This window comes from Bactrocera tryoni, chromosome 3 (genome assembly GCF_016617805.1).
Source record: "Bactrocera tryoni isolate S06 chromosome 3, CSIRO_BtryS06_freeze2, whole genome shotgun sequence".
Classification (NCBI taxonomy): Eukaryota; Metazoa; Arthropoda; class Insecta; order Diptera; family Tephritidae; genus Bactrocera; species Bactrocera tryoni.
The window spans coordinates 27,872,929-27,899,371 of NC_052501.1; the positions used below are offsets into that span (position 1 = coordinate 27,872,929).

A 26,443-nucleotide genomic window follows, 5' to 3' on the forward strand; every position below is an offset into this window, starting at 1 on the left:
CCGATTTTCATGTTTTTGACAAATCAACACCTCCTTGGGGAGAAACGGGCGTATGCAAAATTTCAGATTGCGGTATCAAAAACTGAGAGACTAGTTCGTGTATATACAGATGGGCGCACGAGCGGACAGACAGACGGTAATGGGCCTCCGGCGCTTCGTTCTAAATGCTACAAACTTTGTGGCATACTTAATCTAGCCTGTTCAGGGTATAAAAACCACAGAACAACAAGTGCTGCAACTGCATCGACTGCTAAGCGCAAGCAAGCAACCAAACAACTTGTCGGCCGACGGCTTGCGCAGCACTCTAACCGAACCAGTTCAGCGGCCTATCGACAGCGCGGTGGCGAGCGCCAGCAGTTGCAATCACCAAGCGGCAAGCGACGAGCGCCAAGAACGCCCAGCATCCGCATCCAACGTGAAGAGAGAAGCCAAGGTGCTGCAGCGCGCACGCCGTCACACACATATACATACATATATATATGTATATGTAAGCACATACATATACATATATGTATTTCTAAAATTGCGCACGCTCTGCGGCAGGTGCATTGTTGTTGTTGTTGCGCCACCATGGCTATGAGGATATGCAGAAATGCGCACAGGCTTGCCACCAGCCAAATATGTCTGCCTGTTGCTGTTTGGGTGCGAACCATTTTGTTGTTGTTGTTGTTCGTATTGTTTTGTTGTTGCTGCGACTGTCGTTAACTGCATGACAATCATGCAACCGTTGCAGCCATTCTAATGGTCTTGGCACACTCTTGCGCAATCGCAAAGCGCGTCAGCGGCGCGTCGCCCGTTTCTTCGGCGTTAAGTGTGCCCTTGACGGAGTTTCTTGACATCGCGCTCAATCGTTTAAACTTCAAACCTGTGCATAGCAACATTGCCTATACTCTATACACACATACAAGTAGCAATGACAACAACAACAACAACTTCACTTACCACGTATTTAACAAGGCTGCATTGCGAAGAAGTAAAAGCTTACAGGTTTGTTGATTGCGCCGGCAGAACTCCGCTCCGCTATAAACTATTCGGCGGTATCAGATCAGCTGAGCTATAATGTGCGCTATGTGCATGGACAAACAACCGGACTTGGCGGTGTCGGCTTCTTCGAATTTCGTTTGTGTCTTTCTTTGTCTTCTACAAGTTTGAGAAGCTGCGAACAGACTCAAGCTCTCAAGATCTCTTCTTGGTGCTCTTTATCCTGAATAGTGCGTCAATAATAGTGCACTTTTGGAAATAAATTTTATTTAAAGAGATATATTAGCGCTCATTGTTAATTTAGCGACGTGATTGGCTCAAATCGAGCGCTGTCCGAAAGGCAACAAAGTGTCTAAACCTCTAAAACCAGCTGTAATACGTAGCTTTAAATGACCTCACCCAAAATCAAACTTTCTGGCAATTTTGATTTGCCATTCCAATAGAACTGCGCCGACATGGCGGCCTAAACTGAATCAAGCCAATTTTTGATACCTTGTTCCGATGCGAACCGTACTTTAGTGAGGGCGTTCTGTCGCGCTCGGAACAAATTGCAGTCAGCAGCGGTAAATTCTATAACCGTACTTATTCGTATGTGTAGGCGCAAATTCCGAGCGATTTTCGGCTATCGCTCGATCTCACAATCGCCTCAATTTGATAAGTTGTTGTCGGTAGCTTACCCCATTAATGGTTACACTCGGTTTTAGATCGCACCACATACAGCGCACCTTAGCGACGTAGCTATTCGGCTTGCCGTTCATTTGCCTAGTTGGCCAGATTTCACATACGATTTCTTACGTTTATGGCTGTCGTTATAAATTCATTTTTCTTCAACCAAAGTCCAAATAAAACATCGGAGAGCCTATAAAGTATTTTAGTATAGTAAAAATTATTGATTTTGAGATATTATTGATCTGAAAGTTAGCACACCTCCTTTTCTCCCAAAGTGGCTGCGCATTTGTTGGAACCGCCGATATCGGATCACTATAGCTGATAGCTCCCATACAAGCTGAATGATCGGATTCAAGTCCTTGTATTTGAAACTTTTTTATTTGACGAGATATCTTCACGAAATTTGGCATGGGTTATTGCCTTAAGCAATGATGCAATTTCTGAAGAAATTGTTCAGATCGGTTCACTATAGCATATAGCTGCCATACAAACTAAACTATCGGAGTCAAGGGCTTGTATGAAAAACTTTGTTAGTTGGAGGGGTCTTTTCACCAAATTTGGCATGCGTTATTGTCCAAGGCAACGTCGCAATATCCAGCGAAATTGGTCAGATCGGATCACTCTAGCATAAAGTTGCCATACAAGCTGACGGATCAAATTTAAGTTCTGATATGGAATATTTTGTATTGGTGAAGGATACACATTATACTCGTAGTATGGCTGCAACCGAAGTTAGCGTTTTTTCTTATTTTTTTTTTAACTTATTCACAACAAAATAAATGTATATTAAAAGACAACAACAAAAATATTTCTTTAAAATAAATATGTAGAAAAAAAACAGAAAACTCCACTAATTAAAATTTTGGAATTTATTAAGAAATTTAACAAATTTTAAAAACAAAAAGTACAAGTATAAGAAATACTTTTTAAGTACCTAAAAAAAGCAACAAAAACAAAAAATACCACACTAATTATGCGATTAAAGTACGCGAGTGCATGCTTGGCTTAATTTGTTTAAACTTTAACAACAACGTCCTTGACTAAACACACACATATGTACATATGCCGCACGTGTGTCTGTGTGTGTGTGTATGTCGGTGCATTCTTGCAATTACGGTATTCGCAAATAACCGTTGCCAAAGCAGCAGCACACTTCACTCGCCGATTTAGAGCGTTTAATTGTGGCATTCTCGCCCGGCCCTGAGTCGGTCACTTCATTTGCATATTATTCGAACGCGCGCGCTCAACCGGATTAACTAAGACTTTGATTAAAGCACAAACACACATGCATATAGTATATATCTATAGCCATATCTACTTGGTTGTGAGTGTGTCTGCATAAAATATTATTATTATTGTTATGATTAAATATATTGAACGTTATAGTAATATGCTTTACTTTGTTGTTGAGAATTGTTGTTGTTGTTGTTGTTGTTGCAGCCTTTTGCACTGCTTTGCAGCGCTGGCAAGGGAGCGCGCAAATGCGCAAATTGCTGCATAATTTAAAAAGTCACATTGCAGCGCTGGGTTGGGCTGCGCATGCGCATGCGCCGTAAACGGTCACAAATAATTAAAAACCAAAAATAACAAAAAACATGCATGCATATGTATGTGTTGCAAGCAAAGGCCGTGTAGCGCTTAATTTATGCAGCACAAGAATTATTTTCGATTTTTTGTTGGCACTGCAAGAACAAAAACAAACAGCGTGACCATTCTAAAATTGTTGCGATATTATTACAAACACACACACAAACGCAAACATTGATAAATATGTATGTATATGTAAATATTTGTATACAAATGCATGCTGCTTGTGCTGCAGCGCCGATTAAAATGTCTAAATTAATCAAGCAACAAAATCCGAAATCGCTTTGGCTGGGGTGTTATTACTCCGCGGCGCGATATTGATCGAGATAAGGCATGGTATTTAGCAGCAATAAGTGATTTATGCAGCCAGCATGCGAATGCATATACATATCTATATATATGTATATATGTATGTATGTACATATGTATATGTATAAGTATGTGTGTCACCGTTCATATGCTAATGCGTTGCTTATTTAAGCGCATTAAACCGTTGGATGATTAACCGCTTGTCCGCAGCAAATTGACAAGTTTTGCTAAATTTATGCCTTATTATCAAACGCAACTATAATTTGTCAAAGCGCAATAAATTCAGATGGCATCGATAAGACAAATTGATTGTTGCCTATTCGGATAGAAAAAAAAATAGTACTACCATGGGCAAAAGTAAGACTTTGACGTGGTTTTTTCGGCTTCGACTCACCTTTGCCACGATATTCGCCCGATTAGAGGGTACTCCAAGTGTAACCAATTAAAAAAACCATAAATTCGGTTTGGTTATTTGATTATTTTTATTTATTTTAAGGTACAAAATGTGTGAAAATAATCATAAATTCAGAACCAATTCACTTTTGCTCGATATGACCACCTTTTGCCTTAACTATGGCCTTGAGACGGTCAAAAAACGAATCGCAAGCCGCCCGAATGTGACTTGCCGGTATTTTGACCCACTCACGGACAATGGCTTTCTTCAGCATCTCGAGACCGGTGTATTTTTTACTTCGGACCCTACTCTCCAAAATGGCCCAGAGAGAATAATCCATTGGATTCGCATCTAGTGAATTCGAGAGCCATTTTGTGGTCGTAATGAAGTTCGGAACGTTGTTTTTCAGCCATTCTTGGTTCACTCGCGCTTTGTGAGACGGTGCCGAGCTTTGTTGAAGCGTCCATGGTTTGCGACCGAAATGTTTGTTTGCCCACAGCTTCAAAGCAGCCTCCAGAATACTTTCCCGATAACATGTCGTATTTACTTTGACGCCAGGCTCGATGAAAACAATTGGAGAGCGCCCATCTGTGGTGACAGCGGCCCAAACCATTATTTATGGCGGGGTCTGCCTCCTGGTGTCCAACCGATGACTTAGATTCTCGTATGAATGGTCGGTCAAGTTAACCCTATCGTTTTGAGAGTTTACGAATTGCTCAATTGGAAAAACTTTTTCGTCAGAAAACACAATGTTCGGAATTTGACCGCTTTCGGCCAAGCGAAGCAACTGTTTCGCTCTCTCAAATCTTACTTGTTGCTGCTTCGGTGTGAGATCATGGGCCTTTGGAACTTGTAAGGCTTGACCTTGAGCTCATTTTTCAATATGCGTCGGATGCTGCGGTCGGATAATTTCAGTCCTTTAGCCATTTGATTGGCACTTCGTCGTGGATTTCGCTCAAGTCGCTTCTTCACTTTCCGAACCATCTCACGTGACGTTGCTGTCTCTTGATGACCACCTCCATGGCGTTTTGCGATGCTACCAGTATCATTATAACGAGTGAAGGTGCGATAAACAAAAACTTTATTCACATTAAGGTGTTTGAGCTCATGAACAATTGCTGGCTGTATTTTCCAGCAAAATATATAGCAATCACACTATTACGTTTCAATTCCATCGCTGATCACTTTTTTTTGCGTTCACTTTTGGCAAAACGCTTTTGTACACTTGTGAACAATACTCCGAACTGTCATTCTGCAAATTTATAAACAGCTGATTCCAGTGCGACAGCTACGCGAACGGTCTGAAGTTGGTTTCACTTCGAGGACCCTGTAATGGTCTGTTTCTGAGTCGGAAGCATAGGTCCTAAACTCACCGCCAGTAATAATACGTTTCATTACATCCCGTTAGTCTAAAAGCATTGTTTCACAGACTGATTTGATTTTGGAACCAACCATGTTTTCACTTTTTTTAGGCCCAAATGATCCTTCGGATATTCCAAGTAAGATGCCTGACTGTTAATCGTCAACTCTAAAGCATCAGTTCCTTTATTTTGATGTTGATGTCCGTCCTGGACGAGGTTCGTTCGAGTTTCGCACACTACGCCTGATAAGATTTTATATGCGATATTAAAGAAATTTATCCCACAGTAATTGGCAAAGATTGTGGGGTCCTCCTTTTTATGGATTGGGCTGAGCAAACTTAGGTTTAAATCGTCATGCATGCTTTCATCCGAACATATCTAGCAAAGAAGTTAATGCATGCACCTTGTCAGTTTTTCGCCACTTTGGGTTCTACAAGTGAATGCTCAGGTCTTGTAACCTTCTGTTAGTCGCCGCATCTTTTCGTAGAATTTTCGAGCATTACACCTGTCTGCCAGCTTGTCAATTCACAATTCGCTTGTGTATTCACATTTCGGCCTCTCTCTTTTTTGTTTGCAATGCTCGGTATCTAACCCATCCTGCACGTGTTGTGGTCGATTGTAACGTTGCGAGGTAGGCAGTCTGTTTTCTATGCACTGCGACACGGCACTCCACATAATACCACCTGTTCCTTTGCCTTTTCAGAAAACCAATGGCAGCTGGACTGCACGTAATGAGCTTGAAATGCCGTCCTACAGTTCTCTTATACCAAGTTGCTAATGAGTACTCTCAAAGAGCAAGAGTACAAGTTGAGTAGAAGATCGTTCGGCTGCCTGTTGTGATTCCAGTTTCTCTACGTCGAACTTTTTTTTGTATTTGTAGACTTGATTATCTTTGCTGCAACAAGATAGTGGTCCGAATCAATGTGAGGACCTCGGACCTAAAACACTGCAGACGTGCCTCCCGTCTATCACAACATGATCGATCTTGTTGATGGCTTTTCAATCTGGAGACAGCCAGGTAGCTTGTGAATTTTCTTGTGCTGGAATCTAGTACTACAGATAACCATATTTCGTGACCCGGCGAAGTCGATGAGCCTCAACCCATTTGGGGATGTTTCATCATGGATACTGAATTTACCGACCGTTGTATCAAAGATACCTACTTTGCCCACTCTGGCTCTAAAGTCGCCAAACACGATTTTGACATCGTGGCGGGGACAGCTCTCATAGATGCACTCCAAACGCTCATAGAAAACATCTTTGTTCACATCGTCCTTCTCTTCCGGCGGGGCGTGGGCGCAAATCAATGATATATTGTCGAATTTCGCTTTGATGCGAATTGTGGTTAGACGTTCATCCACCGGGTTGAATGCCAGGACTCGGCGATGGAGTCTCTATTCCACTACGAACCACACACCGAATTTGCGCTCATTTATATGGCGACTTTAGTAAATGCTACAAGGACTATATTATTTTACGAGAACATCAATCAACTGGTCCCTTCCCATTAAGGGACCTCTTCCGAGGCTGTTGTTTGGTTTTCATTGGTAGGGTTTTTTACGTGACGGGTCCCGAATCCACCGCACAACCCCGGGGAGGGATATTAAGGGATATATTAAGCTTTATAAATGCTCTACGTTAGCAGGTAAATATCAGAACAATTTTTCCAAAACTAAACAACATTAAGTCAAATATTCATCCCTTCATAAACTTTTACTTTGTAAATGTTTTTTCCTTTCAATTCGTTCTGAACTTTCAAAATTCAATTTCAGCTAACAAAAATGAATTTTTCTAAAATTAGTAGCAAAGTTTCAAATTTTTTGTACACATATTTTTCCGTTATTCCAAAAGTTTCAATTAAAAAAACAGCTATGACTGGAAATAAGAGCGATGAGGCAAACTCTCATGCTGCCGACAGTTCGGACAAGCCAAAATCCAAGGCCACCAATCCGTTCTTCATCTTCCTGCACGAGTTTCGGCAGAATCTAATGAAACGCGGCGCCTACAAGCACATGACAGCGAAGGAGATCGCCTGCGCGGCCGGCGAGCGCTGGCGTCAGATGTCGTCCGACGAGAAGCTCAACTATGTGGTGTGGGCCCGCAAGAATCAGCAACAATTGGATCCGCGTTTGCGCGTGTCACCGGGAAAGACCGGGCAGCGCGAAGTGCATAGCAACAGAAGTGAGAGCAAGACCGTGCGGCGCCGCGGATCTCGACAGAAAAAGGTCACTATGCAGAAACGTCGACCGAGTTATATTAAGTGAAGTGGTGATTTGTCGTTAAACATGAGGTTGGAGCGAGGGTAGCCTTACACATTTTGTCGCTGGTGAAAATTTCCATGTGGAACACGTTATTTTGTTGGCATTTCGTATATTTTCTAATTGATATCGTTGTATTCTCTTATGGTTGTGACAGTAAAGGTATTTTATAATCGTGATTTAATGTATTTATTTTTTTAAATGCTGCAATGTGGCCACTGCCTTAGTGAATTTTGAGAATTTTGTTTTAAAGAGCACTTACATTTCTCGAGAAGACGAATATTTAACGGAAATGTTAGATGTGCGGGGCCGTTAAATAAAGTTTAGTTCCACTTCCTGCACCAATATCAACAAATTTTTGTCGTCTAAAATCTAGAATAATTTATATAGAGAGGGGAAATTCTGGAATTAAATTCCTATTAAGATATGCCTAGACCATTTTTAAATTGAATATTTTTGGATCAAAACTACGTTTAATTTTCATGCATGTGACCTGGCCTACGAAAATGGAGCTAACGTGCGAAAACTAGTTTTCTGGGAAAAGCTGTTAAAAATAATCGTCAGTTTCTCGTTATCTCATTAATTATTCTCCTTTTTTTTGACACCTAAGCCCACTTTCCATAGACCAGGTCACATATATGTATATATATGTATATGTTTTTAGGCTTATGAGACTTAAACTTAAACCTATCGTTTTCAAATTTTATAAGCATACTTCTATTCAAAAATTACTCGACGAGTTTTAAAACGAACAAATTCTAAAGCCCAGGGAAAGAGTAACAGCTAATTTTTCCAGGTGACAGGTGTGTAAAAATATTGGGACAGCGCTGAAATTTGGTAGACGTGTTTCTTTTCACAAATGGTTCGAAGAGTTTCGGAAAGAGTAACTTGGGTTGAATATTTTAAATATTTAATGTATAACGGATTACTAATTTTATAAGTTGAATAGAGGCATACTACCGACAACTACCAGGTTACAAGTTTATATTTTTGTGGACTTACTATCTTTCCACATTAAGTTTCACCGCTGAAGTATTTATATGTATATGTACATATATATTTATATTTGTTTCTTTACACGAATGCTTCGACAAATTTCAAAATAAGGAGTATAGGTATGTAGTAAGTAAGATATCAAGATCCCATATAACAGTTATGTTATATAGACTTAGTACGTCTCAGCATTGAGTTACACCGCTGAAACTCGGTATATTTGTTTCTTTTCACAAATGCTTCGACCAATTTCAAGGAAAAATTATTAAGATGAATGCTACATGCATCTACCATGGACAAGTTTTAAGGACTTAGTTTATTTCCAAATTACGTTACACCGCTGAAACTCGGTTTATTTGCTTCTTTTCAGAAATGCCTCGAGGAATTCTAAAATAAGCGGTATAGGTTAAAAACTGCATCAACCTCCTTGAAAACAGTTTTTTGGACTTAGTATGCTTTAAAATTAAGTTACACCGCTGAAACTCGGTTTATTTGCTACTTTTCACGAATGCCTCGACAAATTTCAAAATAATCAGTATAGTGTAAAAACTGTTCCATCCTACAATATATTAGTTTTTTGGACTTAGTATGTTTTAAAATTAGGCTACATTGCTGAAATTCGATATATAGACCTATTGGCATATATGTCTCGACAAATTTCGATCTGAACAACATCGGATAAAAACTAAGTGCAGCTACCATATAACGGTTTACTATATTAAGCGATTAGTAGGTTAAAAAATTAAGCTACATTTCAGAAATTCGATATATCTGCTTATTTTCACGAATGGCTCGGGCAATTTTCATGAATTCATGATCACCAACGGTTTTACGATATAACGGTTTTGTGTACTGGGTTCTTTGATTATAAAGCTAGGGTGTTGAAATTTGTTATATAAGCTTTTACTTACAAATGACTCGACAAGTTACGAAATAAGCCGCATTAGTTGACTTATAACACGTATAACGGTTTATATACATATGTATGTATATCATAGAGCGGTACGTAAATTGTCTATTTACAGTATTTAGACTTAGCAGTAATTATTGTTATTATTTATAATTATTTGTTTAGCCAACTCAAAACTGTTCATTAGTCACTTAAAAATTCCGAGAAGCGTCAAAAGTTTCGCGCAAAAAGGAATTTTCGGGAAATTAGCTACAACAACAACTTAAGGAAAACCCCAACGAAAAGAGTATTTACGAGCGCTGAGAATGTCGGCGCTTTGTTGCTTAATTGCAAATGAAATTTATCATTAAGACGAGGTACAGCAATACCCGAAACCGAAAATATAAATTACACAATAGCAACAACAACAACGAGCAGCTCGAAACAACAATTCCTTCAATCTTAAATCTCATTAAGTTGGCAGAATATTTTCGATTTCGAAACATGAAAAATTTTAATACCGAAAAATTCCAACAATTAAACCGTGACTTTAATGCATGTTTACAGCTTGGAAAAGAAAACAACAACAACATAGTTAAGTCGAAAAGCAACAAATACATGCAAACATTTGCCACTAAGCTGCCGAAGCATTGCATATATGTATGTATGAATACATGTGTGTGTGTGTGTACGGCCAAGCAACGTATTCAGCCAACAACAACAAAAGCAACAACAACAACAGTATATTGCTGGAAATACGGCAAAAAATAGATTTACAAAACCGAAACATCATCAGCCATTACACCAACAAAGCATTGAAAAATCTATACAACAACAACAAAAAACGCCACAACAACCACACGGCGTGCCAACAAAAAAGACCTTGCTTTCGATTTCATTCCATAAAACGCTCAATCGCCATATTATAGCCGTGTTGTGGACTGGTAAGCAAAGAAGACGTAAAAAGGCAAAGCAGACAAAGACGGAGAAGAAGCGGTGGAAGAAGGGGCGGTGGCTAGAAGGCGAAGTAAAAGAAGTACACACAGCAACAATGGCAAAGCAGCTAAACAAGACTAAATTGGTAATAATAATAAATTAATGTAACAACAAAACAAAAACATGGCACGGCCTTAAATACAACAACAACACATGAGTGGTATTTGTAATTAAAATAGCTTGTTATAGGAGGGTGACAAGCGGGCGCATGCGCAGAAGTCCTGCTTGTACTTGAGACATAAGTACATATGTACATAGTTTGTAAAGGTAACAACAACAACAATAACAAAAAAAGGAAAAAATAATAAAAACACCAATAATAAGAATACTAACAATAATAACAACAACGATAATAATAACAGCAACAACAAGAACAACAAAGCAATAACAACAAGAACTATAATGCCTGCAACGACAACACCAACAATGATAAAAATAGAAGAATATTATTATTGTAATTACAACAACAAGAACAATAAAATAACAGCAATAATACTGGCAACAACAAGAACAACAATGAAGTAATAGCCATAAAAACAACAACAACAACATAAACAACGATACCAGCAACAACAACAAAAAGTAACAACAATAAAAACAAAAATAGGTGATGAAATAATAACAACAACGATAATAATAAAAATAACAACAATAATAAAACAATAACAACAACAAGAAGAATTAAGCACCAACAACAACCAATAATGCCAACAACAATAATAGCAAAAATATCAACAACAAAAATGTAAAATGATAATAACGACAATAATTTAATTATTATTAAAATAACAACAACAATAATACCAGTCATAACAAAAAAGCAACACCAACAACAACAATAATACTAGCAACAAAAACGATATTACTTATAATACCAGCAACCAAAGCAACACATTACGATATTGAAACCAACAACTATCAAAATAACAACAACAACCGAGGCAACAACAACAATAAACTGAACGAGAGGTGCTTCGAAGTCAATACATTTAAAGTCGTAAATAAAATCAATTTTTAACTCACTCATTTACATGTACTCGTATGTATGTATGTGTGTGGTTGTCTCATCGTGCATATGCGCATATGTGTGTGTATGTGTGGCTTAAAAGTGAACAGAAGTGGAACAGAAATAGAAAACTGGCTTCAGTCTTGTATCTAACGGATATCATCTACCATAAGCCAATGGCATATACATACATATGTCCATACGTATGTACACATATACCAAAATCTATATACACATTCACATACACACACATGTAAGTATATATGTTTATGCACATACATCGTTTGTCGGTATGTGTGCTATCAGTGACTCTAGAGCAGTCAAACGCTGCAAACTGGCCAACACAACAGCTGGAGCTACAGAACGACGGACAGACAGACCAAAAGTCGACAGAACAAATGGACGGACGATTGGACAGAAAGCGGCGCAGAGATAAGAAGACAGCGAGCCAAGCGCTGGTTCGACGCAATGCAATTGCGCAGACCAAAGCGAAGTGATATAAAATATACATATTTACATGTATGTATGTATGCATAGTATACATATATTAGCAAAAGCTTTGCGCTCCGCAGACACTTGTGAGCCACTTCTGAAAGGTGCTCGCTGGCTGTCGATAAACAAGTACAATAATGCGAAAGACTACATAGATTAATAGCAACAACAATCACAACAACAAGCAACACTTAAAAAAAAGAAACAAAATTACAGCAACAACAAGAACAATGCAAGCAAACCATTAAAAATGGAATTTACGTTCAATCGCCGAGCAAACACAGATACATACAGACATATCTATACAAACATATATAAATATAGTATATATACATATATTATACTTATATATAAATACATACATATATGTATGGATATACATATTCTTGAAACCGGCATTCCGGTGTGCGGGGTTCTATTGCTAAACTCGCCCGAGCTCCAGTTGTAGGTTGGCCGAATCGCCTTTCGTTCACGCATTGCTAATGCCAAACATTCTGCATACTTTGCTGCTGTTGTTGCTATTCTTATTTGTTTTCGTTTTTAACTGAGCACTTCATGTGCGCATGCGCACTTGCTTTTTTATACGTTTGCCTTTTGGGTGCAAACAAAATTTGCGAAATATTTTTATAATAAAAAATTTGGCGTTGTGTGCGTGTGTGTGTCTTTCCCAAAGAAAAAATTAAAATTCTTTGTATCTTTATATATTTATATTTATATACTATTTATTATATTTTTAATTTGAATATGTTTTTTTTTTTTAGTTATTGCTCTAAATACTTTCGGTTTCTGCGCTTATTTGTTGGGTGCTAAGCGGATTGCTTGCGTATTCTGACATATTCTATTTGTTGATTAATTAATTTTTCAAGCTTTTTTTAGTTTCACTTTCATTGTGTGGAATATTTTCAATGGTTAATCCTATTATTCTAGCATTTTAACGACCAGTTTATATATTTTTGATCTATTGCATGTTGTTACGCTGTGTATCGTTTCTTTTTCAGATTATGTTTTGAATATGAGGGTAAAATATTTTTTTTGGAATTCGCTTCGAAGTTAAACATTTTGATAAGTTTCTTAACCATGGATTAAGAAGTAAGTTTCATGGACTAAGAAACTTAGCCAAAAGGTACTGACGTTGATGAATCAGTTGTTAAGCATAACACTGTTGTCTTCCAACATTATAAATGTGGGTGATCCTATTATTAGATTATTAGATAAATTTGCTCTCTCCACTCTTTTGACATTGTCTGGAGTTGGGGTAAAAAATATAAGAAAGTTTCGAGAAAAACGGCAATGTCGGCTTAAGAAGATGATACCAAAATGCGCACTCCAGCCGCTCATAAAAGGCATCTTTGCTCATATCGTCTTTCGCTTCTGTCAGGGTGTGTACGCAATTGATGTGGATTGCGGCTAGATGCTTATCCAGTAAATCTCACAAGGACCTATTCGTCTCCGTCCTTGTTCCGTCCATCACATTTCATGGGCGGCGCTGATGTCAGCCTTTACTTTTACGAAGACATCAATCAGATGGGCATTGGCACCTTCTCAATTTAGGCACCAGACCTACCAGGTGCATGCACTTAAATAATTCTTATTACGTCATATTATTCTGTGGTCGTCATCAAAAATGGTGTCTTTCATCCGAGGTTGTTGTTTCCTTTTCACTAGAAGTGGTTTCTACGTGGCGGATTCCAAAGCATAACTACTTCCCATTACACTCTGAAGGATAAAATTAAGAATGTATGATTACAACCCCACTTTTTTATTCTTCTACATATAATTCTTACAAATTTTCCTATATAAGCTATATGTGGCTATGGAATAGTTTGATCCGATTGTATCCAGTTTTATATGACGATAATGATATATGTATTACCAGAAATAAAACCTCCTTGAATTTTCTTAAGAAATCTCACACACGCTACTAACTAGAAATTAGGAAAAGCATTACCCTGATTTCGTCGATTTTAAGCAGGGGTATGCACTATTATTAGAAAAACATTGTTGTTAATTTCCTTTATATTTATTTCTTGCATATTCACCGACAGTTGCGGTATAAAGTGAACGGAAGTCGAAAATACTTATTTTAGATATATGAGATCTGATGGAAAAACAGCGTTTGTTCGGTGGGCCTGGTGCCACCGAAACTTACTACTTCTTGCCAAAGCATTCTATACTCTATAGCAATATTTGGGACAGTATTAAAATCGTTCCTACGGAATCAAGAGAATCTAAAACTTTTCCAAGTTAATCGCCGATAATCGTATTGGATATACTTGTATGTACTATATGTACATACATATGTACATATATTACAATGATAAAAAGTGTTTCCTTTGCAATCAAAGAAAATAATTTTCAATTTCCGTTCTAAAAATATTGATTATTAACAAAGTACAAGAAACTATTATTAATTTATGTTTTATACAGCAAAGTATTTATAAAACAAGTTTCTGGAAAATTGCATTACATAGCACATAGTAACTATGTTCGGTCTGTAAAGGTCTTGCATATGATGTATAGAGTGGCCATTGAGCAATAATTTAAGCAAATAGTTTCTGCTCGGTAATTATTGTAAATCAATTATTGAAATTAATTACAAAATATTGTTGGCAATAAATAGTCGTATGCAAAATTTCAATACAACATATATTTAATAAAGGAATTCATACTTAAATGCATACTTATTTACTTGCATAAATATAATATGTATGTATGTAAATAAGATTTATTTATATTTGTAAAAATATGTAATTTTTATTCATTTTACAAATGTTTTGTGGAAACAAATTGCAATTATCTGCATTTTGCACTCACATTTGACTTGCATATGTACAAGAGTTATATATGTAGTTATACAGCTATATATACATACAGATATAACACCTTCCGCACGATTTTGAAAACTAAATCGTGAAATTAAAGCCATGAGTGCCATTAAATAATTTCAAAATTACTTTCGGTTCTACCGTGATTGACATTCTGACTGACAGCTCTGATTGCGTCAGTTTTCGACTCACTCAACGGTCAATGAGTGATATGGAAATGTCAAATTTTCCGCTATGTGATGGCTTAATTGTTTAAATTTCGTATAAATTTATAATACACTTACATAATTTGGATACTTGCTTACTATTCAGAAAATTTATGCTAACATGACTAAAACAATATAGTTTTTTAAATCTTAGTAAAAAATTTTTGTAAATAAAGCTGTTCGGCTGTATAGCCTAACTCGGCTGTAATCGCGTAAGCGGTGCCGACGTCAGTAAAGAAGTAATAAAGCTGTTCACCACTCACTCCGTTTAACAGTTTTATTTATTTTTTTTCTTATTATCAGACAAAAAAAACTAAATCATAAATGTATTGTCACAAATAGTAGTACTAGCCTTGACCAGGGTCACGAATTTGTATGACACAAAAATTTCGAATTAAAAATAAAATTATAAATTTTTAATTCTGATTTTAGGCTTAATTTTAAATCCCAGACAACTAAAACTATGAACTGAAAATTTAATTTAAAAATTTTAAATTAATTGAATTAAACAAGTTTTAAAATTAAAAAAAAAAATTAAAGTTTTAATTTAATTTAATTAGTAATTAATTGTTTGTGGAAATTAAGATATTTTAAACTAAGTTTAATTAATAATTAAGTAGGATTGAGCAAATAAAACTACAAACTGAAAATTTAATTTAAAAATTTTAAATTAATTGAATTAAACAAATTTTAAATTTAAAAAAAAGTAATTAATGTTTTAAATTAATTTAATTAATAATTAATTATTTGTGAAAACTAATACGTTTTAAACTAATTTTAATTAATAATTAACAAGAATTTAACAACTAAAAATACTTAATTTAAAAAGTTTTAATTAGTTTTATTAAATTTAGAAAATCAAATAAAAAACTAATTTTAAATTAATATAAGATTAGTAATTAATTATTTGTGGAAATTAAGATATTTTAAACTAATTTTAGTTAATAATTAAGTATATGTAATTGAACAACTAAATCTTCGGAATGAAAATTTAATGTAAAAATTTTAAAATCAAAAATTAAAAAAAATTTAAATTAATACAATTAATAATTAATTATTTGTGAAATTAATTAAAATATATTAATTTCACTTATAATTAATTATTAATTGTATTAATTTAAATTTTTTTTTAAATTTTTGATAACTAATTTTAATTAATAATAAATCAAAAACGTTAGTAAAATTAAAAAAAAATTAATTTATTTTAACTGATAAATTAAATTAATTTTATTTTAATTTATGACGAATTACTTTTATATTGGAATACAAAAAATTAAAATTAAATTACGTTTAAAAATTAAACTTTTCACCTCGATTTTTTAATTAATTTAATTTAATAATTATTTTTTTAAATAAAATTTTAAATTTCTAATCCCAAAATCGCAACAAAAAAGTAGGAAAAATTTAAGTTACAAATCAAAAAATTTATTTTCAATTCCTTAATATGATCTTTGAAATTATAAATTTCAAAATCACTCCTAATTGGTCGTTCACTGAGTAGTTTCGTTTTTTTAATTCCCATCTTCGAAGGAATTTAAACACCATTTTTTTATTGTGTTAAACTTTTTACGAAATTATATATGTATGTATGTACATTGTGGTCCAATATCTTTTGCATTCTTTCGGGAAAGAGTTTCATTCCCAGCTCATAAAATGTTTAATCCTTCCAGGCAAAAAAGTCCTCTTTGAAATTACACCAAATAGGCAACTTAACCTTTTTTTTGGTGACTCTCGGTCTTCGAAGTTGCTTGAGGTGGTTCATCTATTTTAAATCATGATCTCTTACGTTTTATATTCTTATAAACAACCCACTTTTCATCGCCAGTAGCAATACGCTTCAATAGTTATTCACTTCCCTGGTGCTTCATAAGTAAATTTCGTTCTCCTCGTTCGTTCTTTCTTTCAAAATTTCGTTCTATAAGAACATGAGGAACTCATATGTCAAGCTTCGAAATTAATCCATGATTTTTCATGTGCTTCAGAAGGGTCGCGTTCGACAAAATTAATCTTTCAGCAATCACTCGGGTTCTTATCCGATGATTTACATCGACCAACGTCTTTATTTTAACCACATCGGCTTCAAGAGTTCTTCCAGGACGTGGTGTTTCCTCTAGAACAACATATTGCAAACAACTTTTGGCAATTCCGATCGGTCGACATGTCCTCTTTGTACTCATCACATAATTATCGCCTTGCTTGAAGTGTATTTTTACTCTTTAGATAGTAAAACAGCGTAATATGCCGAAGATGCTATTTTCTATCTTCCATCTTCGATAGGTCACCAAACAAAAACTATTCCAAAAAATTTAACAACATTTTTTACAAAGAAGCCTTGCTAAATCATTTGTTGAAATGTATAATAGTAAAGCGGTTAAGCGATGAGCTTGCTAGGGATTGCACCATTTCGCCAATTTCATCTGATTGGAAGTCCTTTGCCAAAGCTGTATGGAGGAAAGCGAGGTTGAATCATATCATCACTTCCTCCTCTACTGCCTGGCTATTACTACACTGAGATTGATTCTTTATCGAATCTCTCGAAGTGGTTGGGATGGATATTAACCGCCTTCGTACATTTGTGGAAAGTTCAAAACGCTTCGTTGATTTATGAAGATCTGGACCCATTTTTAGGAGTTTATGGGTAACAAAAAGGGCGAATGGATGTACAAGTGAGATTTATCGATTGCGGATCAACCTTACGACCTAACCTAACCGAAGTGTAAAGTTGGCTGCGTAAAAATTCAATAAGATCAGCTGTTGTCATCAAACGAAATTAAATTACTTAGTGAACGACCCAATAATTAAGATTTTCGGAAATAAGGAGCTAATATGTAATGCTCAGCATACGTTCGCGAAGCGTTCGGCTGAAATTGGCGTTTGGTGTTTTAATTGTTTTCATAATCTTGTTTTTGTAAAATTTTTATTTTTTTAACTTTTAAAGCATCGATCGCGCGATTGAGGTTGTACCATAAATTAGTTGAGCATTTTGTGTACGAACATTGTTAGATCGACACTCTATATTTACATACATACATATTTATATGAAGCACACATTGGCGGTCTCTAGTAGTCGGCCTAATAGTTAGCCCATCTACTCTTATTTTCAGTAGTGAAATTACAAAACCATCGAAAATTATAGAAAACTATTAGAGAGAGAGCAGCTGTTGATCGATAAACATGTACATATAAGGCAACTTGATTTGCGAGAGTCATGTGAGAGCTCTAGCACCACTTTTTAAACTCGTATTATTTTACTGTTTTACTTATATATATTTGTATGGTACATATATATTTGTGTGGTATATACAATGTGTGTAATATATTATATACTTATATTTTATGAGCTAAAATAAATTGCGGCACATCAACACCGCGCTGTTGAGTATGATTTATGGCCTGCTCTGCTCAGTTAGTCTGTTAATCGGTCATTCAGTCACTCAATTGCTCACATAATTACTTTTACTTAAAAGCTTTCACATCGACAAACATGTATGAGATGGATGCGGGGTTTAGTAGTAAACAAAAAATTAAAAGAAATAAAAACCTAAAAAAAATTTAAAAAGGTTAAACAAAAAATAAAAATAAAAAAATTACAAATTAAAAAAGTCAAAAAGTAAAAAATCTAAAAAAATTAAAAAAGATTAAAAAGAAATTAATTAAAAAAAAATTAAAAAATAAAAAAAAATTTAAAAATTAAAAAATTAAATTAAAAAAGAAATAAAAAATTTAAAAAATTAATTTAAAAATTAAAAAATTAAAATTAAAAAAATTAAATTAAAAATTAAAAATTTAAAATTAAGAAATAAATAATTAAAAAAATTAATAAAAATTACAAAAAAATTAAAAGAAATTAAAAACGTAAAAAAAACTTAGACAAAATTTTAAAAATTAAAAAAAAAAATATTAAGAAATTAAAAAAATTTAAAAATTATGAAATAAATAAATACATTTTTTTGTAAACTTATAGTCCTTAAATATGTAAGAAAAAGGTGTCCCGAGAGTTAAGCTATAAAAAATGTAAGAAAGAAAGTATACAAAAATTTTAAAAATTAAAATTAAAAAATTTGAAAAAATTTAAAAATTAAGAAATAAAAAAATATTTTTTTTTGTAATCTTATAGTCCTTAAATATGTAAGAAAAATTTTGACTTTCTCATCGTTTGGTATGTGCTACCATATCCATTTACATATCTATTCAAATAAAATTTTATAACCTATTATTTACTTTGGAAAAGCTTATATATAATCCTTATATGTATATATACCTGGGTCCCGCTAGCTGTCCCGAGAGTTGAACTATTAACAAGAATTTAATTTGTAGTCCGTTTTGCCCGTATACGAGATATAAATTCACTAAGCAATCGCAAAACAAAAAACCGGTAGATGGCGCTGGCGTCGAAATATTATCTAAAGTATTATATATGTTTCGAAAAATTTAAAAATATTTAAAAAAAAATTAAAAATTAAGAAATAAATAATAAAAAAGAAATTAAAAAAAAAAATTAAAAAAATAATAAAAAATTAAAAAAAATTAAGAAAATTTAAAAAAATTAAAAAAAAAATGTAAAAAAGGAATTAGACAAAAAATTTAAAAATATTACCCAAACTATTGTATATGGTTCGATATTCATATTTTTTGACTCACCTGCTTTTTTTTGTTTACAAATGAAAATAGTGAGAATATCAGTAGATCTTCGCTTCGAGTAAGACTCGTTAGTTCAGAACGGAAGTTAGACATGATCAAGGTTAAAATTGAAATCGACTGTACCGAATGAAAAAAAAGTTTAAGCCTAAAATTGGTTAAAATTATTGGAATTATTGAATTTGTCTAAGATTTCGCAATGAAATTTTATGCTTCATATTTTTATAGATTATTTTAACCCTTTATTGACCATCTGTGTTGTTTTGATGTTTGAAGGTTTAAATGTTTTTGAAAAGCAACCGTTAAGACAATTTTAATGGGGGTCGCCACAGACAAGTAAAATGGCCAGTCTATGTCATAGGTATTTATAACTTTATAGATTATTTTAACCCTTTAACGACGACTTGTTTGGGTCGTTTTGACCTGAGTTTGAAAAATGTTGAAATATTTGGATTTTCATACTCCTTAGAAGTTTAAAATGTTTTGGAAAAGTGTGCGGTAGACTATTTCAGGGGCAGTCTTTTCAGTTCAAAAAGTTTTCCTTACAGAGCCCTCAAAAATGGCCTGAGTTTTATTTACATTCCCAGAGTAAAAAAAAGGGAAACAAATTTCGCTTTCAGGCTTTATTAAACCTATATTTGAACGAATAGAAACTTTTATATTGACGTTCTCTCAGAAATCCTATCTTCGGAATCAAGTTTTTCGCGAGTGACGATGATTTCGTCTTGATATCTGAAATCAAATAAAAAATGCGTTTTTAAGCTACTTAAGATGTTCTAGTAAAAAGCTCTAAGCTAAGAAGAGTAATCGACTTTTTGAAAATCCTACACCGGCATAACCAGTTAAGTGTATCTAGTCAGTTATGGGTTAAATTTATATTATAGTTACACCGATGATCGCTCGATTTTTCACTTTTTTATAAGTTTCTAACCTCAATGTCCGCTGCGGTTCAGTTTTTGCGGTATCTGCTGTTTATATCCGGTATTGCTTCCAGCTAACTAGAAATGCTCGCGGTAAAATAAAAGTGACTCTCTCATAAATAACGGTGTATAAAAGTATATTTTTTATAAAAACCGCAAATGATTAGACATACATATAAATGTATAAATAAAGATATAGCATGTATACATATAGATAATATACATATATGTACTTTTATCACCCAATAACAACAAATACATTTGCGGTCGCCGCTTAGAAGTGAAACAACTGATTTTTTCCAACGACCTACCGAGTCTACAAGCGATTGAGCATGCTAAGCAAGCCAGCGAATGCACGAATTGATAAGAATAAAAATGAAAAAAGTAAAAAAAGGAAAAAAAAAATTAAAAAATAAAAAAAAATCAAAACAAAAATTAAATTGAAAAAAGTGAAAAAATTGCAAACCGCAAAAATTCTACAACATTGACTGGAATTGTATATTTTATTGGCAATATATTTATCGTTGTTGTTGCTGTGACTGTCGCTTTTGCACGAGAGTCGCCCAAAACAGGTGGGGAGACCTACATACAAACATACACACACACATATGTACATGTACATACATAAGTGTTCGTGCAACAGTCAGCGGGCAAAGGAAGGGGGTATTGTTGTTGTTATTGTTGGTGGTTTACCGACTGACTCGCTTTACAAGCATACCCGCTGTGAATGAGTGCAGCGGGCACATGCTTACATACTAACTCATCTACTTATACATATGTATACTAAGTATATAATGTATTTGTGTGTATATGTGCATCCCTGTGCTGCTACCTTGTGTGTGTGTGTAGTTGGGTATGAATGACTGTGTGACGTAATTTTGCATTCACCCGAAATTGTGCGCATTCAATTTTGTTGTTGTTGTTGTTGCAGTTGCTTGTTACTCGCAGCTGTATTGTTGGTGTTGTTGTTGTTGTTTTTAAGGTACGCTCTAAGTAGTTCAACATACATAAATGTGTGCATAGCTTTTTACAACTATTTCTACCATTGTTGTTGTTGTTGTTGTTTTTGTGCTTTACTACAACCACTACTGTACATGTTGTTGTTTTATACTTGTTGCTTTCGTCAATTTTTCTTTCTTTTATTTTAGTTTTAATTCTATAGGCACTTGCTTTGTGATTCTGTTTTTTTATCTCTCTCTCTTTCGCTCTCTTTTAGAGTAAAGCAATATGTGCAGCAAAGTTTGGTCCAAAGAGCGGTCGAATATTGTTGTACCTTCCGATGCGCAAGCTAATCGGAAAGTTCAAAAGTTCTCAAACTATAAAGTTCGGCACTCCTTGCGTAATGTCACACGCTCGCTTGTACATATTTATGGCGTGAAAATGTTTTCTGTTTCCATAAACTCAAGTTTAAGATTACGTGTTCTATAAAACTGCACTTGCAAGTCTTCATTTGGTTTGTTAGCCCCTTTGTTTTAAAAAAAATAAAAAAAATGGCACAAAACGGAGCTGCCTTTAAGGCGCTATGTCTGAATTTGATATTCCCGCAAATCTAATGTGGCTGTGCAAGCTGACGTTGAGCAATACCAAAAGCTTTGTCATGATCGGGAAGGACCTCGCCGTTCGATGCCAAACGAGGTTTCAGACAAAGCGACTCTATATCGTGCGACTTCTTCAATCTACTACTGGAGAACATAATTCGAGCTGCAGAGTTGAAAAGAGAAGACAAAATATTTGGCCAAAACAACCGCGCCGTTAGTTCTGCTTTCTCCAGAATGGACGAAGCAAATGGGTCAGGTTGCGAACGAGGACAAGACGAAATATCTCCTGTCATCAAGCAAATAGGAGGTCGCACTCGCGACTAGGCTCTGACGTCACTATTGACAGTCATAACTTCGAAGTCGTAGATAATGTCGTCTATCTTGGAACCAGCATTAACACCAACAACAACTTCAACCTTGAACTGAGCCTGAATAGGCAATTGAGAAATAAAGTCCTCTCTCGACGAACAAAGACCAAACTCAACAAATCCATCATCATTCTCGTTTTGCTGTATGATGCAGAAGCATGGACGATGACAACATCTGATGATTCGGCATTACGAGTTGTCGTGAGACGAGGTTTTCGGAAGATTTATGGTCCTTAGCGCATTGGCAACGGCGAATATCGCAGTCGATGGCACGATGAGCTGTAAAGATAAACGACGACATTAATATAGTTGAGCGAATTAAGAGTCGCTGGCTACGCTGGCTAGATCAAGTCGTCTGAATGAATGAAAACACTCCAGCCCTAAGAATATTCGATACAGTACCCGCCGGGGGAAGCAGAGGAAGAGGAAGACCTTCACTCCAGGGGGTCAAGGACCTGGGAACCCTTGGAATCTCCAATTGGCGCCAAACAGTGAAAAGGAAAAACGACTGGCGTGCTGTTGTAAACTCGGCTATAACGGCGTAGGCGGTGTCTACGGGCAAGCAAAAAGAAGATATTTATACGTATTTTTATATAAAAAATCAGCGTGACGACGTTTACGAAATATCGATCTGAAATTTTGCAAACGTTGTTTTGATATGGCTATTGTACGAACTGATCGATCATAATCAAGTCCTTATATGGAAAACAGTTTTATAAGTTCAAGTGCTGCTTCGGAGCTCAGTCTTTTTCGGGGTAGTGACTAATCACTCCCGTAGTAGCCTGGTAAGCTCACTAGGACAGGTACTTCAGTCTCCCTAACTGATGAATGGGAACGGGTAGGCTCCGGATAGGCTTCGTTGGCTTCTTGTAGTACTACTATACTGTTGGATCTAAGATCTGCTCGGCAAGCGTTGGTCAACTACCAGCAGCTGTGCTATCGAAAGATCCTGCTGGCACAGAGAAAATCGTAAGTAGTCTAAGGAACTCTTTGCTCACAGCAAATACCATATTTCAATGATTATAAGAGTTCTAACTGGACTATCGAACAGTGTCCCGGTGTTTATGTAGTAATATTGAATATCTTACCGGATGACAGATGCATCAGCTTGTTTGAAGAAGACGAGATAGAATCATCTCAACATTTCCTCCACGAATGTCAGGCTTATGTCAGATCAAGGCAATACACCACGTAGCGCAAACTTTTAGACTTCCAGGTGGGATAGTGGAAGTAAAAATATGCCGCTTTGATCGCCATACACTTGGATGTGGGCAGAAAGGATTCTTTTACATATGGCTCATGCAGCTCACGACTTCTGGTTCTAAACCAAGTATCGTCTGGGAATCCAAAAACATCAGTTTGAAGGCGAGCTAAAGTGAGAAGGCGAAACATCCACTTAGATACAAACTCTGGAGGCAGTTTCTAAACTTCTATATAGACGGGAATAGTACAATACCTGTGCAGACTCCAGTACCTTTTTACACCACTCGAGGAAAACCTAACCTAACTCACGGAGTAAAATATTTCTTCACCGTGTACATTTCTTTCCCTTAAAAGTGCAATAAAATGAAGACACCCCCACAATTTGAAAACCTCAAGTGTTTAAGCCGCGAGCAAAAAGACATAAGTAAATGTGTAGATTTCCCCGTTTTTCGAGTGCGCACGCATGTTGAAAAAGAAGCTAATTAAAAAATCCAAATTCAAGTGACTCGCCGAAGGAAGCACAACCAGAAGAAGAAGAAGCAGAAGGAGGAAAGGAGAAATGAAGAAAAACAAAAGATTGGCGTGTGTTGGAAACAAAGCAAAAGCGCAACATATGGTTGCATTATGTGGCCGTTAAGGCCGTTGAGGCGGGGGCCGCATTGTTCGAGCGGCCGTGCAACACGCGCTAATGCGTCAAGCACATACACTTGCACGGGCCTGCCACAATGCAACAATGCAGTTGCAAGACAATACAATAAAATAGCATTGCATACGTTGCAATGCAACAACAACAACACACAATAATAGTATGCAGTGAAGAAAGCCCCAACATCTTCTTCAGCCACTTGCCACTTGCCACTTACTTCTTGCCACTTGTGTTGTCGTCATCAGCTGCTGCTGTTGCTGCTTCTTTTGCTCATTTCCACCGCTTCGTGCCACAACCGAAGTCTGTTGCAGTGTTGCTCTTGTTATAATAAAAAAACAAAACACCGCAACAACAACAAATTATAATAAAATAAATTGTAGAGTGCATTTTTTGTAATTTAATTTTTATTGTTATTGTTATTGTTATTGCTGTCATGCCTTTTCTTTTGTTTCAATCAAGTGCTATTGCTGCACCTCAATACAATGTTAAGCATTAAAACAACAACAAGTTCAGTGCCTTAAATCAAGTGTATACACGTAGATGAGCGCACAGTGGGCCAAATCTGGTGATTTTAGTGTAAAAAAAAAATATTTTTTTATATAAATCATATGCTCAACAAATTTTGTTGTTGTAATGGTTATCTAGTCCCCATTAGGGTGGTAAGATTCAAATAAGTTGTCATCGAGGTCACTCGACGGTAGGCCCAACGAACGGGCTGATCAGAATGCGAGTCATGCTGCCTGTTTGAACTCTTAAGGACCGTTGGTTCAGATTGCACAGCCGTAGAGGCTAAGGTCACAATAGTGCGTTGGTAGCATGGGGTTACGGTGTATCTTAAGACCTAAGCAGTTTTGTGATGGTTCCATCCATTCCATATATTACACCGAACCGAGGTGAAGTTTAGATGGAGCCTTTTAGCGCAGACGCAGCAGAAAAATTCCTCCGTACCCGGGTTGGACTCATTGCAAGCACGAGTCAGGAGGATACGGAGCAATCCTGAGCAAAGGAGTTTCAGTGATGACAAACTTTGTCTAAAACTGTCCGATTCAAGGAGTTAGATCTCCTTGCTCTTGGCCGGATAAAATCCGAGTCAATTCCAGTAACGTAGAACCGGCTGTCATGGGAACCTGGGCTTGATTTTCTTTACATCACCGCCATGCTGTGAGATTCTCGGTTTTGGACGGTTTGACGATCAGGGATTCTAAATTAGTGTCAGACCTGATTACTGCACTCTCAAGAAGATGCTCAAAATATCTGTCAAAGTACTCTGATTATCCCGAATTTAAGTTTTGGTTTTGTAAAATATTCACCAGAGTCTTCTTTATACATTTTGTCGATGATCCAAGATGGATTGATGAACAAACTGATCTCAACTTCTTTTTGAACCTATTTTGCTCGGTATATTTTGATCCAACAAACAGACAGTACGGTTAATGGCGAAGCCTTTTCGGATATAAAATCCAGCGACATACTTTTCCTTGACCGTTGGTCTGTCAAAGGTACCTCTTAGTTCTCCTTTAATTTTAACAGAGTCTGTCTTATACTTTTAGTCGATGATCCAAATTAGTTTGATGAACAAACTGACTTCAATCTATTTCTGAGCCCTTTACCTCAACGTTTTCCTCGTTATCTTATGAGGTTTTCATGAACCACAATATGTTACATCTCCTCAGTTCCGAAACTCACCAAAACATTCATACTCTCTTTTCCATGGCTTTTATCATCTGTTTCAGATGGTCCAATGGTGCTTGAGTGATTTTAATTGAGTTTGTTGTGGGTTTTAGTATTCATTAATCTTCCTAGAAAATAAAGTTGTAACACAACAGCAAACTCTAATTAACAACTTCGTCAAAACCGAAGATGTTCCTGTACTTCTGAATGGTTAGCTTGGTCCAAAGTCACACTGGAGATCGCCAAACAGCCGCAAAGTTGCATTCAAAAAGTCACTGTTGGTGTTGTATCAATGGCGATGACAGCGTCACATAGCAACTGGTGTGCACTGTTACGCTGTCATTGCATTTGTAGTGTACAATGCTCTCAATGTGGCAGCTTCTAGAGCAGCGCCGAGACAGTGAGGCCGGGTAGACAGTGGCTAAGTAGCAGTAGCAGCGGCAGCCGCACCCCCAGCAACATATGTACTAGCAGCACAAGCCGCGCACCGGCG

At 35.8% G+C, this 26,443-nt stretch overlaps 2 protein-coding genes across 2 annotated transcripts in view; both read left to right on the top strand.

The window, feature by feature from the left end:
• The window catches only part of LOC120773102 (terminal nucleotidyltransferase 5C), a 309,654-nt gene that overhangs the window by 111,062 nt on the left and 172,149 nt on the right, over positions 1–26,443 (top strand). The window lies entirely within an intron of this gene.
• LOC120773104 (HMG1/2-like protein) lies at positions 7,083–7,731 on the top strand. Its single transcript, XM_040102078.1, has one exon. It carries the CDS (start codon positions 7,083–7,085, stop codon positions 7,563–7,565), a length of 483 nt encoding a protein of 160 aa, XP_039958012.1. The 3' UTR covers positions 7,566–7,731.